At 43.3% G+C, this 15,366-nt stretch overlaps 1 protein-coding gene across 4 annotated transcripts in view; it reads left to right on the top strand.

The window, feature by feature from the left end:
* The window catches only part of NFIC (nuclear factor I C), a 136,115-nt gene that overhangs the window by 77,657 nt on the left and 43,092 nt on the right, over positions 1-15,366 (top strand). For all 4 annotated transcript variants that reach the window (XM_031947887.1, XM_031947890.1, XM_031947888.1 and 1 more), the window contains exon 3: positions 11,371-11,442. In XM_031947887.1, the coding sequence (XP_031803747.1) occupies positions 11,371-11,442 (72 nt within the window). The remainder of the gene's footprint in view (positions 1-11,370; positions 11,443-15,366) is intronic.

Below are 15,366 nucleotides of genomic sequence, written 5' to 3'. Positions count from 1 at the left end.
TTCCCTTCAGTCTTTGTTCTAAAGTACTTTCCAGGTCTGCTTTTCTGTCATCCTAGAGAAGTTCTCATTTCTAGTTTTTCCCAAGCTCTAAGTTTCTCTGAAGTCAGTGGAGAACTTAGATGCTGGAGAATAACACCTCTGCATGTGGGGTTTGTTCTGGTCTTGACTGACTCAAATTCCAAGATGGTCACAGTGCAGGAAGACTGATTTCTGGAATGATGGTCCGAGTTAGAGTGCTCAGGCTAAAGTAGGCCAGATGGATCCCATAGTGCCAAGCCACTAGGCAGTATTTGCAGCCCACTGCTCTCTGGGAAAATGCCCCAAGTGCCCCGAGTCACATGGCCTAGTGCCCACTAGAGCATTCCCTGCCCTGAATTGGGCCCATGTACTAGAGGCCAGAGGACCTTATGCACCAGGAAGAGCTAGGGAGGGACTGAGACCACATGCCCAGGTTGGTTCAAACCCAACTGGATGGAAGTCCTTGGCTGGGCATCTCCCCAGCTTTGAACGTGTCTGGCTGGTTTTGGGCAAGGGTTACTTCTCAGCCCTTGGCTGGTCCTGAGATGGAGAGACCTCTGGGCAGAGCTGTTTAGAGCTGGCCTATTTTCTGGCCAATCCCATTCTAGACACCATTGGAATATTCTCCCAAAGAGCTGCTGATTGTCAGTGCTTCTTGAAGACAATAAAAACATTCTAGTTCAGCCAGGTGTTACTGGTTACCTGTTGCCACCTGAAGGGCATGAGCCAGCTTTACTGGCATTGGCTTTGGTCCCATAGGAATCATCCAAAACCTCAGGAGCCAAGACAGGCAATGGCTTGAGTGATCAAGACTAATGATGGTTCCATTGTCTTCATAATAATAGGTGACATTTGTATAGTACCCTCTAGTTTACATAGTGCCTTTACAAAGCACATTCACTATCTCTTCAATCTTCACAGTCTTGTAAGGGAGGCAGCACAGAGACCATTATCCTCATTTTATATCTGAGAAAACTGAAGCTCAGGGCAGTTAAGTGACTTTCCCAAGACCACACTGTCTATGGCGGAGTCAGGGTCCCAAGCTAAAGTCTTCTAACTCCATATTTATTGTTCTAATATAGCAGAGAACCATAGCTAAAGTATTAGGGTCACTTCTAGGTGCTCCTACTTTAGAAAGGACCCTGACAAGCTGTAACATGTCAAAAGGAGGAAGACTGGCATGGGGAAGGAACTGGAGAAACCCAGTCATATGAACATCTGTTGGAGGAACTAGGGTTGCTTACTATGAAAAAATCAATAAAGGAAAGAGCATTTATTAAGCACCCACTGTGTGCTAAGCACCAGGGCCAAAATCAGCCCCTACCCTCAAAGGGCTTACATTCTAATGGAAGAGAAAACATGTGAATAAATATACATGTACACTATATATAGATAAATAGAAGGACACTTAGAGGGGAAGGCACTAGTCACTGGGATGACTGGGAAAACAAATAGTGGGACTTAAGCTGAGTCTTGAAGAAAGCCAAGAAAAGGAATTGGTTGTGAGAAAGAACATTCTGGGCCTGGAAGACAGCCAGTAGTACAAAGGCATGTAAATGGAGTGTTATATGTGAAGAAAATCAAGTAGGTTAATATGGTTGGATGGTAGAAACTGGAAAGGTAAGAATTAGACAGGTTGTAAAGAACTTTAAGTATCACAAAAGAGAACTTTACATTTGATCCCAAAGGTAATAGGGAGCCACGGGAATTTACTGAATGGGGGGAGGAATATCATGGGCAGAGTCTTGTTCAGTCGGATAGTCTTGTAAATTGGAGTGGGGAGACAGCTGAGGCAGGGAGAGCAATATGGAGACCATTGCAATAATCTAGGGAAGAGGTAATTGGGGCCTGAATTAATAATAATATTAATTGCTAGCATTAATATAATGCTTTAAAGTTTATGAAGCACTTCATATGTTAACTCATTTGAGCATTACAACAACTCTGGAAAGTGGGTTCTAATATCATCCTAATTTTTCAGATGAAGAAACTGAGGATACAAGAGATTAAAAAGTAAATGTATAAATCAGGATTTGAACTCAGGTCTTACTGACTCCAAGACTAAAGCTCAATCCATTATTCCACAAAGCTGTGTGTATGGAAGAATAGAATGCACACAAAAAGATGTTATAAAAGAAGAAATGGTATTTGGGAATGGATTGGATATATGGAGTAAGCCAGGGTAGGGATTTGATGATGAGCTTTGAAATCTGAGTCACTGAGAGGATGGTGATGTCCTTGGCCATAAAAGGGAAGTTCAGAAGATGAGAAGTTTTGAGGGGAAAGAAAATGAGAAGGGTTAAGGGGAACATGGCTATGATGATCATACAGCTGAAGAGCTGTCCTGAGGAAGCGACTGCCAACCTTGGCCATTTGAGTCTAGAGGGCAAAAATGAAGACCCAGGGGTGGAAGTTATGGGAACTGAGATCTCAGTTCAGTATTAGGAAAAACTTCCTTCCAATCAGAGCTGGCCTACGATGGACTCTGCCCCTATAAGGTCAGGTAGCTATCTTAAACTAACTCCCCTCAGCTTCTAGCACAAAACATGGCATCTAGTAGCTACTTCATCAGTTTTTTGTTACTGTGTGTCAGAGGGTTACTGTGACCCAGATTGGGTCAGAAATTCCCACCATGATATCCTTTGACAAGTTGCTGCTTATCCTTGAAGACCTCCAGGGAGGGGATATCTGGCCCTGGTGATCCTGAGCAAGTCACTTGACCCCTCAGCTGTAAAATAAGCCAGAGAAGAAAATAGCAAACCTCTCCAGTATTTCTGCCATGAAAATCCCAAATGAACATAACCAAAAAAATCAAGACTAGATGGCTACTAAGATCCCTCTGAAATCTAAATATATAATCTCAAAATTGGGATTGAGGCAGCTTTTTCCTTTGTCCACTTACTCAGTCATTCAACAAAACTCTGGTCATCTGCTGCTTAGACTATCACACTTAAGAAAGACAACAGGGTATAACTTTTTTTTAATTTTTTATTTTTTTCCAATTATATGTAGAAACAATTTTTAAAATTCATTTTTTTAAATTTTGAGTTTCAAATTTTTTCCTCTCCATTCCGCTTTCATGAGAAGGCACATACATGTGCAATTATGCAAAGCATATTTCCATATTATTCATGTTGGGAAGACCCCTTCCCAAATAAAATCATCAAGAAAAATTAAGTTGTTTTTTTTTTAAAGTGTGCTCCAATCTTCACTCAGACTCCATTAGTTCTTTCTCTGTAGGTAGATAATATTTTTCATCATGGGTCCTTCAGAATTATATTGTTAACAATAGGTAAATCATTCACAGTTGATCACTGTACAATATTGCTGTTACAATGTTCTCCTGTTTCTGCTCAAGGCACTTTGTATCAATTCATGTAATTCTTTCCAAATATTTTCTGAACAGGGAATAAGTTGTACATTATGACTGAAGAAAATAATGAAGAAAAATGTTCATAATGTAGAAAACTTTAAAATGTATCAAATGTACAGGATTTTCTCTCAAGAAATCCAGCTGTTAAATATTTTCTAGTATATCCCTATTCACATTGAGCCTGTGGTCCACCAAAACTTCCAAATTACCCTAGTTATATTTCTCTATCCTGCATTTGTGCTGTTGGTTTTTTGAACCCAAATGCTGAACTTTATATTTATCCTAATAAAGTTTTATTTTGTGGAACTAATCCATTATTCTTGATTGTTTAAATACTTTAAAACTGTCATTTGAATTGCTCTTCATTTTGTTTCATCTCCAAATTTGATAAGCATGCCATAGGATAATAGATTTAGACTTAGAAAGGATTTTAGGGGACAATGGGATCAGGGAGTTAGAAGATATAGAATGGGGATGAACTTCAAAATCCAACACCCTCATTTTACAAATGATAAAATTGATTCTCAGAGATGTTAAGTGATTTGCTCAGAATCACACAGATTATAAGTATTTGGCATAGAATCCACACTCAGGTTAGCTTATCAATTAGCAAGCACTTACTATATGTCAGGCACTCTACTAAACACTAGGGATACTAAGAAAAACAAAAAGATGGTCCCCATTTTCAATAAAGAACATTCTAATAAAAATGCAAAAAAAAAAAAACCCTCACTCCATATATGTAAGACAGAATAAATAAAATATAATCTCAAGGGGAAGAGACCAGCAAAGGGTAAGGGGGAGATGGAAGAGGATAATGGAAAAGCCCTGCTGAAGAAGTTAAGATTTGAGCAGAATATTGATGAAAACCAGGGAAACTAGGGGTGGAGACAAGAAGGGAGAAAAGAATCTTAGCCATGGGATATAGACAGTGAAAAGGCAGAGATTCAGGAAAATGAGTGTCTTGTACAAAAAATAATAAGTCCAATTATGTTGGATCCCAGAGTGGGTAGAGCAAAGTAAGATGTAAGAAGACCAAAAAGGTAAGGTAGGAAAGGTCCAGGTTGTGAAGGTCTTTGAATGCCAAATAGAGGATATTCTATTTGATTCTTAAAATAATAGGGAGCTATAGGAATTCAGTATATAGAAGGCTGACGTGATTAGAACTACATTATAGAAAAATTCTTTTGGGCAGAAGGATATTGCAATAGTCCATGCGCAAGATGATGAGAGCCTACACCAAGATGTGGCTCTGTGAGTGGAGAGAAGGGTTCATATATGAAAAATGTTGTGAAGGTAGCAACAACAAGCCTTGGCAATAGATGGGATATGTAGAGTAAGTGGGAAAGAAGAATCAAAGATGACTCCTTGGAAGCTTGGGAAACTGGAAAAATGGTGATGGCCCCATTAGTAATGGAGAAATGCAGGAGGAGGAAATAGGATCTGAAAGGAAAAGATGATGAATTCTGTTTGGGACATGTTGAGTTTGAGATGACTACAAGATGTCCAGTTTAAGATGTCCAGAAGGTAATTAGTTGTTGATATGAGACTAGAGATTGGGAGAGAAGTTAGGACTAGATATATAGGTCTGGAACGATCTGCACAGAGGCAGCAACATGGAACCATGGATTGCATTCAAGCCTAGAGTTAGGAAAATCTGAATACAATCCATTTTCAAACATTTATTAGCTGTGTAACTCTAGGCAAATCTCTTAATCCTGTTTATCTCAATTTCCTCATATGTAAAATGAACTAGAGAAGGAAATGAGAAATCACTGCAGTATCTTTGCCAAGAAAATCCTAAAAGGGGTCATGAAGAGGCAGACAACTGAAAACCAACTATAACAACAAAATCATCCACATTGAGATAATTGAACCTATCGGTGCTAATCAGATCTTCCTAATTCAAAGTCCACTGTTCCATCCACTGTACACACTATCTATATTTTGTTCTAGGTCATTGATAAAATTGTTAAACAACACAAGACCAAGGACAGATCCCTAGGGCATGCTACTTCCAGGCCTTCCTCCAAGCTGATATCGACACTTAATTGCCATTCTTTTAGTCCAGCCATTTAATCACTTCTGAATCAATCTAATTATATTACTACTCAGGCCATATCTCTCCTTGTCCATGTATACAGCATTTGGCAGTCCAATACAATACTTTGCTGAAATCTAGGTATAACACATCCCTGGTCTGGTCTCTGATGACATATTAGCTCCTAGTGATGACTGCTTCCCTTTCTAAACACTCACAAACCATCCCTTTAATACATTTTAGAGTTTTTCCAGGTATTGAAGTCAAGTTCACTGGCTAATAGTTTAAAAACTGTTCTGTTAAAGAAAGGGGAGTCTTGCTCATTTCTCTCCTTCAGCTATGTGGAAAGAGTTTTGGGTCTACAATCAGAAAGAACTGAATTCAAATTCAACTTCAGACTTGCTCTCTTTGTGACCCTGGATAAATCACTTAATCTCTGCTGAAGTTTCCTCAACTGTAAAATGGGATCATAAGAACACTTACCTCATAGGATTGTTATGAAGATCAATATCTGTACAGCACTTAGCACAGTACTTAGCACATAGTAGGTGTTTAATATATAGGCATATTCCCCTTATTTTCTCCCCTTCCATTCTTCATAGTATTTTAAAGGTCACTGATAACAGGTCAGCAATCCTATCTCTCAGTTCTTTGAGCATATAGTTTATTCATGCCTGATTATTTGAAATCAATGAGGGCAACTATGTGTTTCACTTATCACTTCCTCGCTTTGTTGAATTTCATCTGTGTCAACTATGTTTGTGCTTTTTCCTTCTGAGTTCAAAGATCATTCTTCTTGGGAATTGGATTGGAACCATAGCTTGGTCTCTTGTGACTTTGGACAATTTGTTACTCTTAATATGCCTCAACTATTTCACCTGAAAATAATACTTTACCTACCTCACATAGGTTGTTGTGGGAAAAGTATTTGGCAAACCTTTGGTTACCATAGACAAAATAATAATGGTGGTGGTGGTTGGTGATGTTAGTTATTATTGTTTTCTTCCAAAGTTGTTTTGAGATTCAAGTTAGAGAATGTGTGGAAAGGTGATTTGTTTACTTTAAATCTATAAATTGAACCATTAGCCAAAAGCTCAAAATCTAGTTGAGAGGATAAAAAGCATATTTATCAGTAACTGTAACCCAAGCCAGAAGTGATGGGTACTTAACAGAGGGACAGCCAGTTCTTTGGGAATTCAAAAATTCAAGAATGAGAAGGCCTTGTGGAGAACATCCAGTCCAACCCTGCCCCAAAATATGAGTTCTACATACCCCAGTCATTATATGAGCTCATCCAGTCTCTGCACACCTCTACTGGTGGAAGCTCACCATGTTCTTAGTCCACTTCTTACCACTGTTGGACAACTCTCATGGTTAAGAAGTTTCTCCTTATAAGGATTGAAATCTGCCTTGCTATACCTGCCACCCATTGCTCCTAGTTCTGCCCTCAGAGGTCAAGTAGACCCTAATCCCTCTTTCTCATGACTTCCCCTCAATGCAGCCAGATAGTGCAGTGAACAGAGCACTGGGCTTGGAATCAGGAAGACTCTTCTTAAGTTCAAATCAGACCTCAAATCTAGTTGTGTGACCGTGGCCATATCATTTAACCCTATTTGCCTCAGTTTCCTCATCTGTAAAATGAGCCAGAGAAGGAAATGGAAAACCACTCCAGTATCTCTGCCAAGAAAATCCCATTTTGAGGTCATGGAGTCAGACACAGCTGAAAGGACTGAAGGACAACAAATTTGAAGACAGACAACCATGTCTTCTTTGAGTCTTTCTTTTGGCTAACCGTTCCCCATTCTTTTACTTGAACTTATAATGGAATGGTCTTTAATCCCCTGCCAATCCTCCAAGTTACCCTCCATAAGAGAGAAAAGGATGTATACTGAGGACAAGCTTCATGAAGCAGATACCATTTGAGTTGGATCTTGAAGGACAAGGAAAACAAATAGAAATCAGACTCACAGAAAGTGAGAACTAGCAAAGATTTTAGAAATAGTAGATCCCTTCATTTTATTATTGAGAAAATTAAGTTTCAGAGTATGGAAGTGACTTGACCAAGATAAATAGTTAGAAAGTGGCAGAACCTGGATTCAAACAAAGTCTACTGCTCCAAATGGAGTGCTACTTCTATCACATTACAGATCCCTGGAGGATAAGGAAAGGGGCTAGTGGTGGAGAGGATGAAGAAATCTAGGGGAAGGGAACAATTGGGCCAAAGATCCTGAGGCAGGAAGGCATTGGACACCTTTGAGAACAGGTCCCTGAGATAAGGTTGGAGTGCTGTATGGACATGTGTGCAGAAAATGATGTCCTTTGTCCCCAAGACCTCATATACCTTATAGAATAGGGTTGTAGCCTCTGGCCCAGCTCGGAAACAGGGAATGGTCTCTCTCCCAACAATGTTGACCCTTTTCCCCATCTAGATTCCTTGGTGTTAGAGCAAGGAAGAAGGCTGAGAAAAAGGAAGTAGATCTGGGACTCTAATCCAAGCTGCTCTAGAAACCAATAATGCTGAGCTCAGCGTCTGCTCATGGCCCAAAGAGGCTGATTATTTTTAGATAAGATGAAGGCAAGGGGATCACTCTGTGTGTGTGTGTGTGTGTGTGTGTATGCTGCTGAGAAGAGCTGGGATAGGCAGTTGTTGAGGGGGGAGGACAGACCCCAGCAAAGATCTCCTGCCTTGTACTGAAATGAGAAGGGACACTCATGGAACATGTTGCAAGGTGTGCATCCTGGACTAGCTCCAGAGGCAGACAGTTGACTTTTGGGGGCAGGGTGGGATGGAGGATTAAGGAGTGCCCATCATCCCCTGCTTGGGTGGAATGGAGGTTCTCTAAGGAGTTAACCTGTGGCTGAGCAAGGCTAGGGAGAGGAGGGAACAAAGAAGGTGGCCTTGGGCCCTTGCATTGGCTCATGGGTAGCTTTCTAGCAGATGAGGGCACAAGGAATAGGTGGAAGATTAGAGCAAGAGAAGGCTGATGGTTGCCCTATCAGGAATCAGGTACCTATCTAACTCACTGACTCATGAACTATCAAGCTTGAAGGCCCCTAGAAGGTTGGAACTAGAAAGGATCTTAAAATATAGAATATAAAGAGCTGGATTAGAATCATGGAATTTCTTAATTGAAAGACTTGCTGGCTCTTATGTAGTCCAACCCTCTCATTTTAGCATCTGAGGTTCAAATGGGGAAGTAACTTGCCTAAAAGAGTTAATAGCTGAGCTGGGTCTAAATCCTTGATCTTCGTGATACTTAGTGGTCTTTTCATTCTCTTCCCCATGGACTGGAAGGGACTTTAGCGACTGCTTCTGATTCTTCCTACAATTATGCATTATTCAGTTCCTTAGAAAGTGTAAGGAAACCTGGGTCCCAATTCTGCCAGTAATTCTTGGCATGTTTCTGGGTCTCAGTTTCCTCAAATATAAAACATGGAAATTGAACTAGCTGTCCTCCAAAGTTCCTTCGACTTTTGACCTTCTTTATCCTCTTGTTTTGTCCAATCTGATCACGTTACATGTGCACATGCATCTGTGCCCCTGCCCAAGTGTGTTCTATGTGCATGTGAATTTATCCATATATTCTATGTACTAAATATGGGGGCAGGCCCTCCCAAATATGTGCCCACAAGCCCCTAATAAATCAGCCAAACAGGTGGATTTCTTAATCTCTTAGCTCCAGTTTGTTCATCTGTAAAATGGGAAGAATAATCAATTCTGCCGCATTTAACCTCACAGGGTTGTTGTGAAGAACAAATGAGATCATGTATATAAAACGCTGTGCAAACTTTGCAGCATTTCATCAGTTATTGTTATTGCCCTGAGAAACACATAGTTGATCCTTGGACCAGAGAGCCAGGGGAGAGGAGAATGACTCAGAGCTTCCTTCCTGCCCATGTGTACATGTGTATGCTCCATCCCTCCTCTCCTGCCCCAGCTGCTGAACTTACCTTGTATTTATTTGGCATATTTTGAATATAACTTTAAAAAGTGTCCCAAAGTCTTAGTGCTGTTTCAAGACTGAATTAAAAGTAAGCTTTAAATTGAAGCTTGTAACGGGACTAAGACTTTTGAGATACATATGGAGCACGTATGCCTGTAGCTTTCCTCAATATGATTACTAATTATTTTTGCTTTTGTATTCTCAGCACAGTACATTGTAGGTTCTTAATAAGGGCTTATTGTTTGGCTGACTGATCAATCACCACCTTTTTTCCTCTCCTATCCTAGCAAAGGTCAGGCATTTTTGGGGGAGAAGGCTTAATTTGGGGTCATGTGGTACGGTGGAATAAGTGCCAGATTTGTAGTCAAAGGACCTGGGTTTAAATGCATGCTCTGCCACTTTCTAGTTGTGTGAATTTCGGGAAGCTCCTTCATTTCTCTGGGCCTCAGTTTCCAAATCTGTAAAATGGGGACTGAGGTACTTGGCAAAAACCACCCCAAAAGGTGACTGGAAGAAACGCTCTCTGTAAAGTTCCCAGCACTAAAAAAGACCAGGTTGTTATGATTCCTGGCGTCTTTCAGAGCCCAGGAACCCTCTGGGTGGAAGAAGGCAGGAGGAGGATGGCAGAAAAGGGAGGAGGCTCAGCCTAAGCCAGGCCTGGTTAAAGGCGCCACTGGGCCGGAGGTCGGGAGCTTCCTTGATTCCGGGCAGCCGGCAGGCGGGTGCTGGGGAGGCGAGGGAGCCCATTTATCACCGTCTGGGCGGGAGAGGGAGCTCTGGCGGGTGGGCAGAGGCCGCCGAGACTGTCCATTAACTCAGCAAATCAGATTACGTCAGGGAGCCATTAGTGTAAGGCTGTCACCATGGCAACGGGCCCAGCACTCCGACCCTGCCTGGTCACCAGCTATTAACTTTTTAACCATCTGTGGTAGGGGATGGCCTTTCCCCATCGCCCACCCCCATGTACGGGGCCGCCGTGTCAACTCTGTCCCAGATGGGGGCAAGGCACCCCACCTTCTCATCTGCTCCTTTCTGGCAGCTGGGATGGGGCAGGATCCCCTCCAGAAGCCAAGAGATCAGCCTGGACGTTAGGACATCCTTCCTGGGGGAGGAAGAGAGAGGTGGCCAGGTCCCGGGGGTCAGCCAGAGCTGGGCTGTGGAAGAGAGGCAAGCTGGGAATGCCCACAGGATGCCCAGCTGGGAGCAGAGGGCATTGAGCTTGGAACCAGGACACATCTCCTGCCTCAGCCCCTTATTAGCCTGGCCTAGCCTCCTATCTTCTCTGATTGAGTTTCCTCATCTGTAAAATAAGAGGTTGGGACTCTTGGGTCTACATCTAGGATTGGAGCCCAGGAGGCTGGCACCTCAGCTACTCTAGGGGAATAGGGGCAGGTATGTGGGCAGCTTTGGGGTCAGCTGGAAAAAAATCTGCTTAGAAAGGCTCTAGACTGGAAGTCAGGAGATCAGGGTTTCACTTTCTGTTCTCTCATTTACTATATGCGTGACTGTGGGGAGTCACATGATCCAAACCTCAGTTTCTTCATCTACATACAGATAAATGAAGGATCTGTGATTTTAGCTGTGAGTGCAAACTCTTAGAGTGAGAGGTCCCTCCACCAAAGCAAATCAAAACCAGTAAATGATTTCATAAATAAGTTTGGAAAGTTGTCTGAGTCATAATGGTTCAGTGATTTGCCTGGGGTCATACAGCCACTGAAAGTTAAGATTTGAATGCAGGTCTTCCTAATTCTAAATCCAGAATTCTGTCCATTAATGCCTTTTTTTCCCTCATCTATAGCATAGCGATCCAAAATTCATAGACTTGTTTGAAATACCTAATTTGAAAGGTTATTGTGGGGGTCAAACAAGATAATGTGTATGAAAGTGCTTTCAAAATTTAAGTGTTAAAAATGTGACTTTATTATTATTATTCCTTGTGGCAAACATGGAAGAAAAGGAGTATTCAATGCCATGTCTTTCTTGTCTCATTTCAGACTCAGAGCAGAGCGGCAGCCCCCGGGCAGGAATGGGCTCTGACCAAGAAGACAGCAAGCCCATCACACTGGGTAAGGGGAGAAAATAGGACTTTAGCGACAGGGAGAGAGTGAGACTCCTGCTGGATGTAACCTTAGGCAGGGCATTTGCTAACTCTGAGCCTCAGTTTCCTAGGTAATTTTTAAGGACCCTTCTAACCTAGGATGTATTAGAAGAGCACAGCACTGAGAATCAGAGGACCTGGATTTACATTCCCAGTTTTGCTGTTTATTGCCTGTGTGACCTTGGGCAAACCACTGTACCTCTTGATGCCTCAGTTTCCTCTGTAAAATCTTTAGGGTCCCCTCTAGTTCTATCTCTATGATCCTGTAATGATAAAAATATCTCTAAGAGACCCAATTCCTTAAAGAATCTCCTTCCTTCCTTCTGAATCTCAGGGATCTGAACCTGGTTATCCCCAACCTTCCACCCTCAAGTTAGTGATGAAGTCTGGGTCTTTCTGTCTTGCTATTTAGAGAGTCATTTATTAGACCTTTACCCCTGCCCTCAGGTTGTAGACGGGATTATTGTACAATACAGCATATGAGCAAAGGTAAGACAGAGATTGCTCAAGTAAAGGTGGGAAGTTGAGTGGCGGGTTCATTAGTGTTTAGCTTTCCAGACACTGGCTATGACTCTAGGTGGCCATATGACCCAGCGGTTAGCAAGGAGCTTGGCGGAGGTCTTGTGGTTGGAGCTTCCAGGGCCCCAGTCCTCCCCTGTCCCCCCAATCACCCACCATATCCTCTGCCAGCGAGAGCCCACAAATCCCAAACCACTGCACTTCTGGTTCATAAATATTCGAGCTGGAAGGAACCTTAAAAATCACTTAGTACAACTGCCCTTGTTTGACAGGAGAGGAAACGGCCCCACAGAAAGGAAGTGAGATGGCTAAAGTAGCACAGGTAGGCATGTGGCTGACCGGGCCGGGATCCCGACTCCCAAGGCCAGTGCCGACTTCTCTACTCCCATTTTGTCCAGTCCACAAAGAAACTCCCCTTGGACTCGGCCTGGCAGGCAGAGGAAGTCAAGTCCCAGCCCCTCCCTCCCCAGCCAGGGAGTCCCCCAGAGAGAGCCTGTCCACTGCAGAAACAGGAAATCCTGGGCCAGGGAGAGGCCGAAGCAGAGGAAGGAGGGAGGGAGGCGGAGGCAGCAAGAGGGGAAGTGCTTTGGTTGCAGTGGGACAGCTGGGGACAGGCTGCCAAGAGAAAACTGCTGGCAGGCCTGGGGGGAGGAGAGGACCGGTAGTCACTTCTCCCTCAGCCAGTTCCAGACCTAGCGCTCCTCACACACCCCTAGCCTATGTCCCCACTTGACCCCTTGCAGAGGGAGGACATCCCAGTCATACTGGCTCTGAGCAAGAATGAAGGATCCCCTTGGTCCCAAGAGGGAACTGGAAACCAGGCCGTTCGGGATCGTGTGGAAGAGACTGAAGAGAAGACTGAAGGAAGGATGCTGCTTTAACATATCCGAGAGCTGTTGTGTAGAAGAATTATATTAGTTCTGGCTGGCCCCAGAGGGGAGGAGCAATGAAGGGAAGTTGGAGACAGACTTAGGCTTTCTAGAAGAAAAGAAAACCAAACTTGCTAACAATTTGAATGATCCAGCAGTAGTACAGACTGCCTTAAGAAGAAACCACGAATTCCCCCCCCCTCAATTTCCCCCCCCCCCCATCACTATTGTAGGTCTTCCAGCAGAGCTGGCTGACCACTTTAAGGCTGGGAGGGAATTGCTGAAGGGATTCCTGGTCAGGTTTATGGGCTGGACGAGATGGTCCCTAAGGCCCCTTCCGACTCTGAGTGAATGTATTGAGAGAAGAGAACATTCTAACACCCTCAAGTCCTGTCTTAGTTAATAAGGATTTACCCAAGTAGCTCAGGGATCTGCTCTGAGCAAGAGGCAGGAGACCTCAGCACTAAGCCGAACAGCCAGAGAAATCTTCTAAGGCCTGGATGTTAGACCGAGTGGGACAAGCAGCAGCCGGCAATACAGCAAATGGCCTTGCAGTCGGGAAGGCTTTCCTTACTTTCCTCACCTGGGAAATGGGAATAAGAATGGTAGCCACTGAGTGTTGAAAACTATCTTTGCATGCATTTTGAAAAATAAAAAGCTACAAAAGATCAATAAATAAAGCAAACAAACCAACAAAAAAGTATAGTTACCACCTCCCAGGTTGTCATGAAGATTAAATGAGATGTAAGTGAAGTACTCTGCAAGCCCTTAAGTATGATATGAACACTAGCTGTTATTACAAGAGGAGCTCAGAGAGACAGCTAGGTGGTGCAGTGAATAGCGCATCAGCCCTAGGGACAAGAGGACGGACTTGAGTTCAAATCCAACCTCAGACATTCACTAACTATATAACTCTGGGCAAGTTATTTAACCTGATTAGTTCAAAAATAAGGGGGGAAGTTCAGAGAAGGGAAAGACCACTGTTGGGCTTAGGGCAGTCACAGAGATGGAAGTGGGACTTCTGAAGTATGGATGCAATTGAGAGAGATGGAAAGGAAGAGGGCATTCCAAGATTCGGATCAGGGCGTACTTTTGGAAGTTGGACTAAGCCTAGTATCTACTGGGTGGATTTATATGGAGTAGATTGGAGGCTGAAGTTCTTGGCTCCAAATTAGGAGGGGACCACAGGAATGGTGAGAAGGAGAAAGAACTGTTTTTGAGACATTCTGAAGGAAGAAATGAGAAGACAGAATTCCAAAATAGCATCTGAATAAAGGAAATGAAGAGGATCAAGGAAAAAGAAGCAAGGTCAGACTCAGTGGGTCAGTATGTCAGATGCTTAGTATGTACCTTTAAGTGTTGGGAATCCAAAAAAGGGCCAAAGCATGGGCCCTGCCAATAAGGAGTTCAGCTTTGGAACGGGGAGACTACCTGAAAATAATGATGTACACAAAAATGTGTGTCACTAGCCATGGCTCAGGAATTATCATGGGTCCTGACCATAAGGACCTCCACCTCAAAATGGGGAGAGCACCAGCAAACAATAATATACAGGAAAATATGTGTACACTAGCCATGGCTCAGGAATTTTCAGCCTCTCAGGCCCTGGGAGAAGGATGTTTTCATTGGCAAGGATGGAGAAAATGAGAAGAATGTATTGTCAGAGAGGGTAATGATGTGACATATATACAGGACACAGTCCTGTAGAAATGTTCAAACATGGGACCAGGCCTTAAGAGAAACGACAAGACCAGAGATGGAGTATGGAGGTTCATGCAAAGAGGAGGAAGCTGAAGAGGAAAGTGGAGAAAGTCTTCCAGGGAAAGGAGCCTGGGAAAAGGGAGCAAAACTGACCATTCCTAAGGAGCTGAGGAAGAAGGACATAGGACATTCTTAAGGAGCCTCCTTGACAGTCTAGGAATGGAGATGTGACAGGGGGAAGGGGCCAGGCTCGATCTGGGAGGACTGAGAACAGACTGGCTCCAGGAGCACCATCCACAGGTGGTAATGGAGGTGCCCAGGATGCTATCTAAGGGATGCTGGGACAAAACATAGATTTAAGGACTCAGGCAACTGCTGCCCCCTGGTGGGGAAAATTGGGGGGCAGGCCACACACACACACACACACACACACACACACACACACACACACAATCTCCACCATCTCCCCTGACTATGGATGGCACTTGAGCCTTAGGCTCAACCACAGCTAATTGTTATAATGTGTGCACCCCTACTGTGCCCCCAAGGGAATTTGGAGGAATTGTTCTATATATCCCCAGTGTCCCTGGAAAATTCAAGTCCTCTGCTGACCATGAGGGATAGGGTGGGATTGAAAGGGGAATCAGTAAAAGGAGAAAAAAAGGAGGGCTGGAAACTGATTTAACTCGGCAGGCTCTGTGATGAGTCAAGCCCAGTAATCTGGATCAAGTTTTTCATTTTTAGGACCTTCATTTCCAGCCTGTAAGAATGGGTGAGAGTGAATCTTGTGAGGGGTGATACTG

Source organism: Sarcophilus harrisii, chromosome 1, assembly GCF_902635505.1.
Source record: "Sarcophilus harrisii chromosome 1, mSarHar1.11, whole genome shotgun sequence".
NCBI classification, from domain to species: domain Eukaryota; kingdom Metazoa; phylum Chordata; class Mammalia; order Dasyuromorphia; family Dasyuridae; genus Sarcophilus; species Sarcophilus harrisii.
This window is presented reverse-complemented; position numbering and strand designations above follow the sequence as displayed.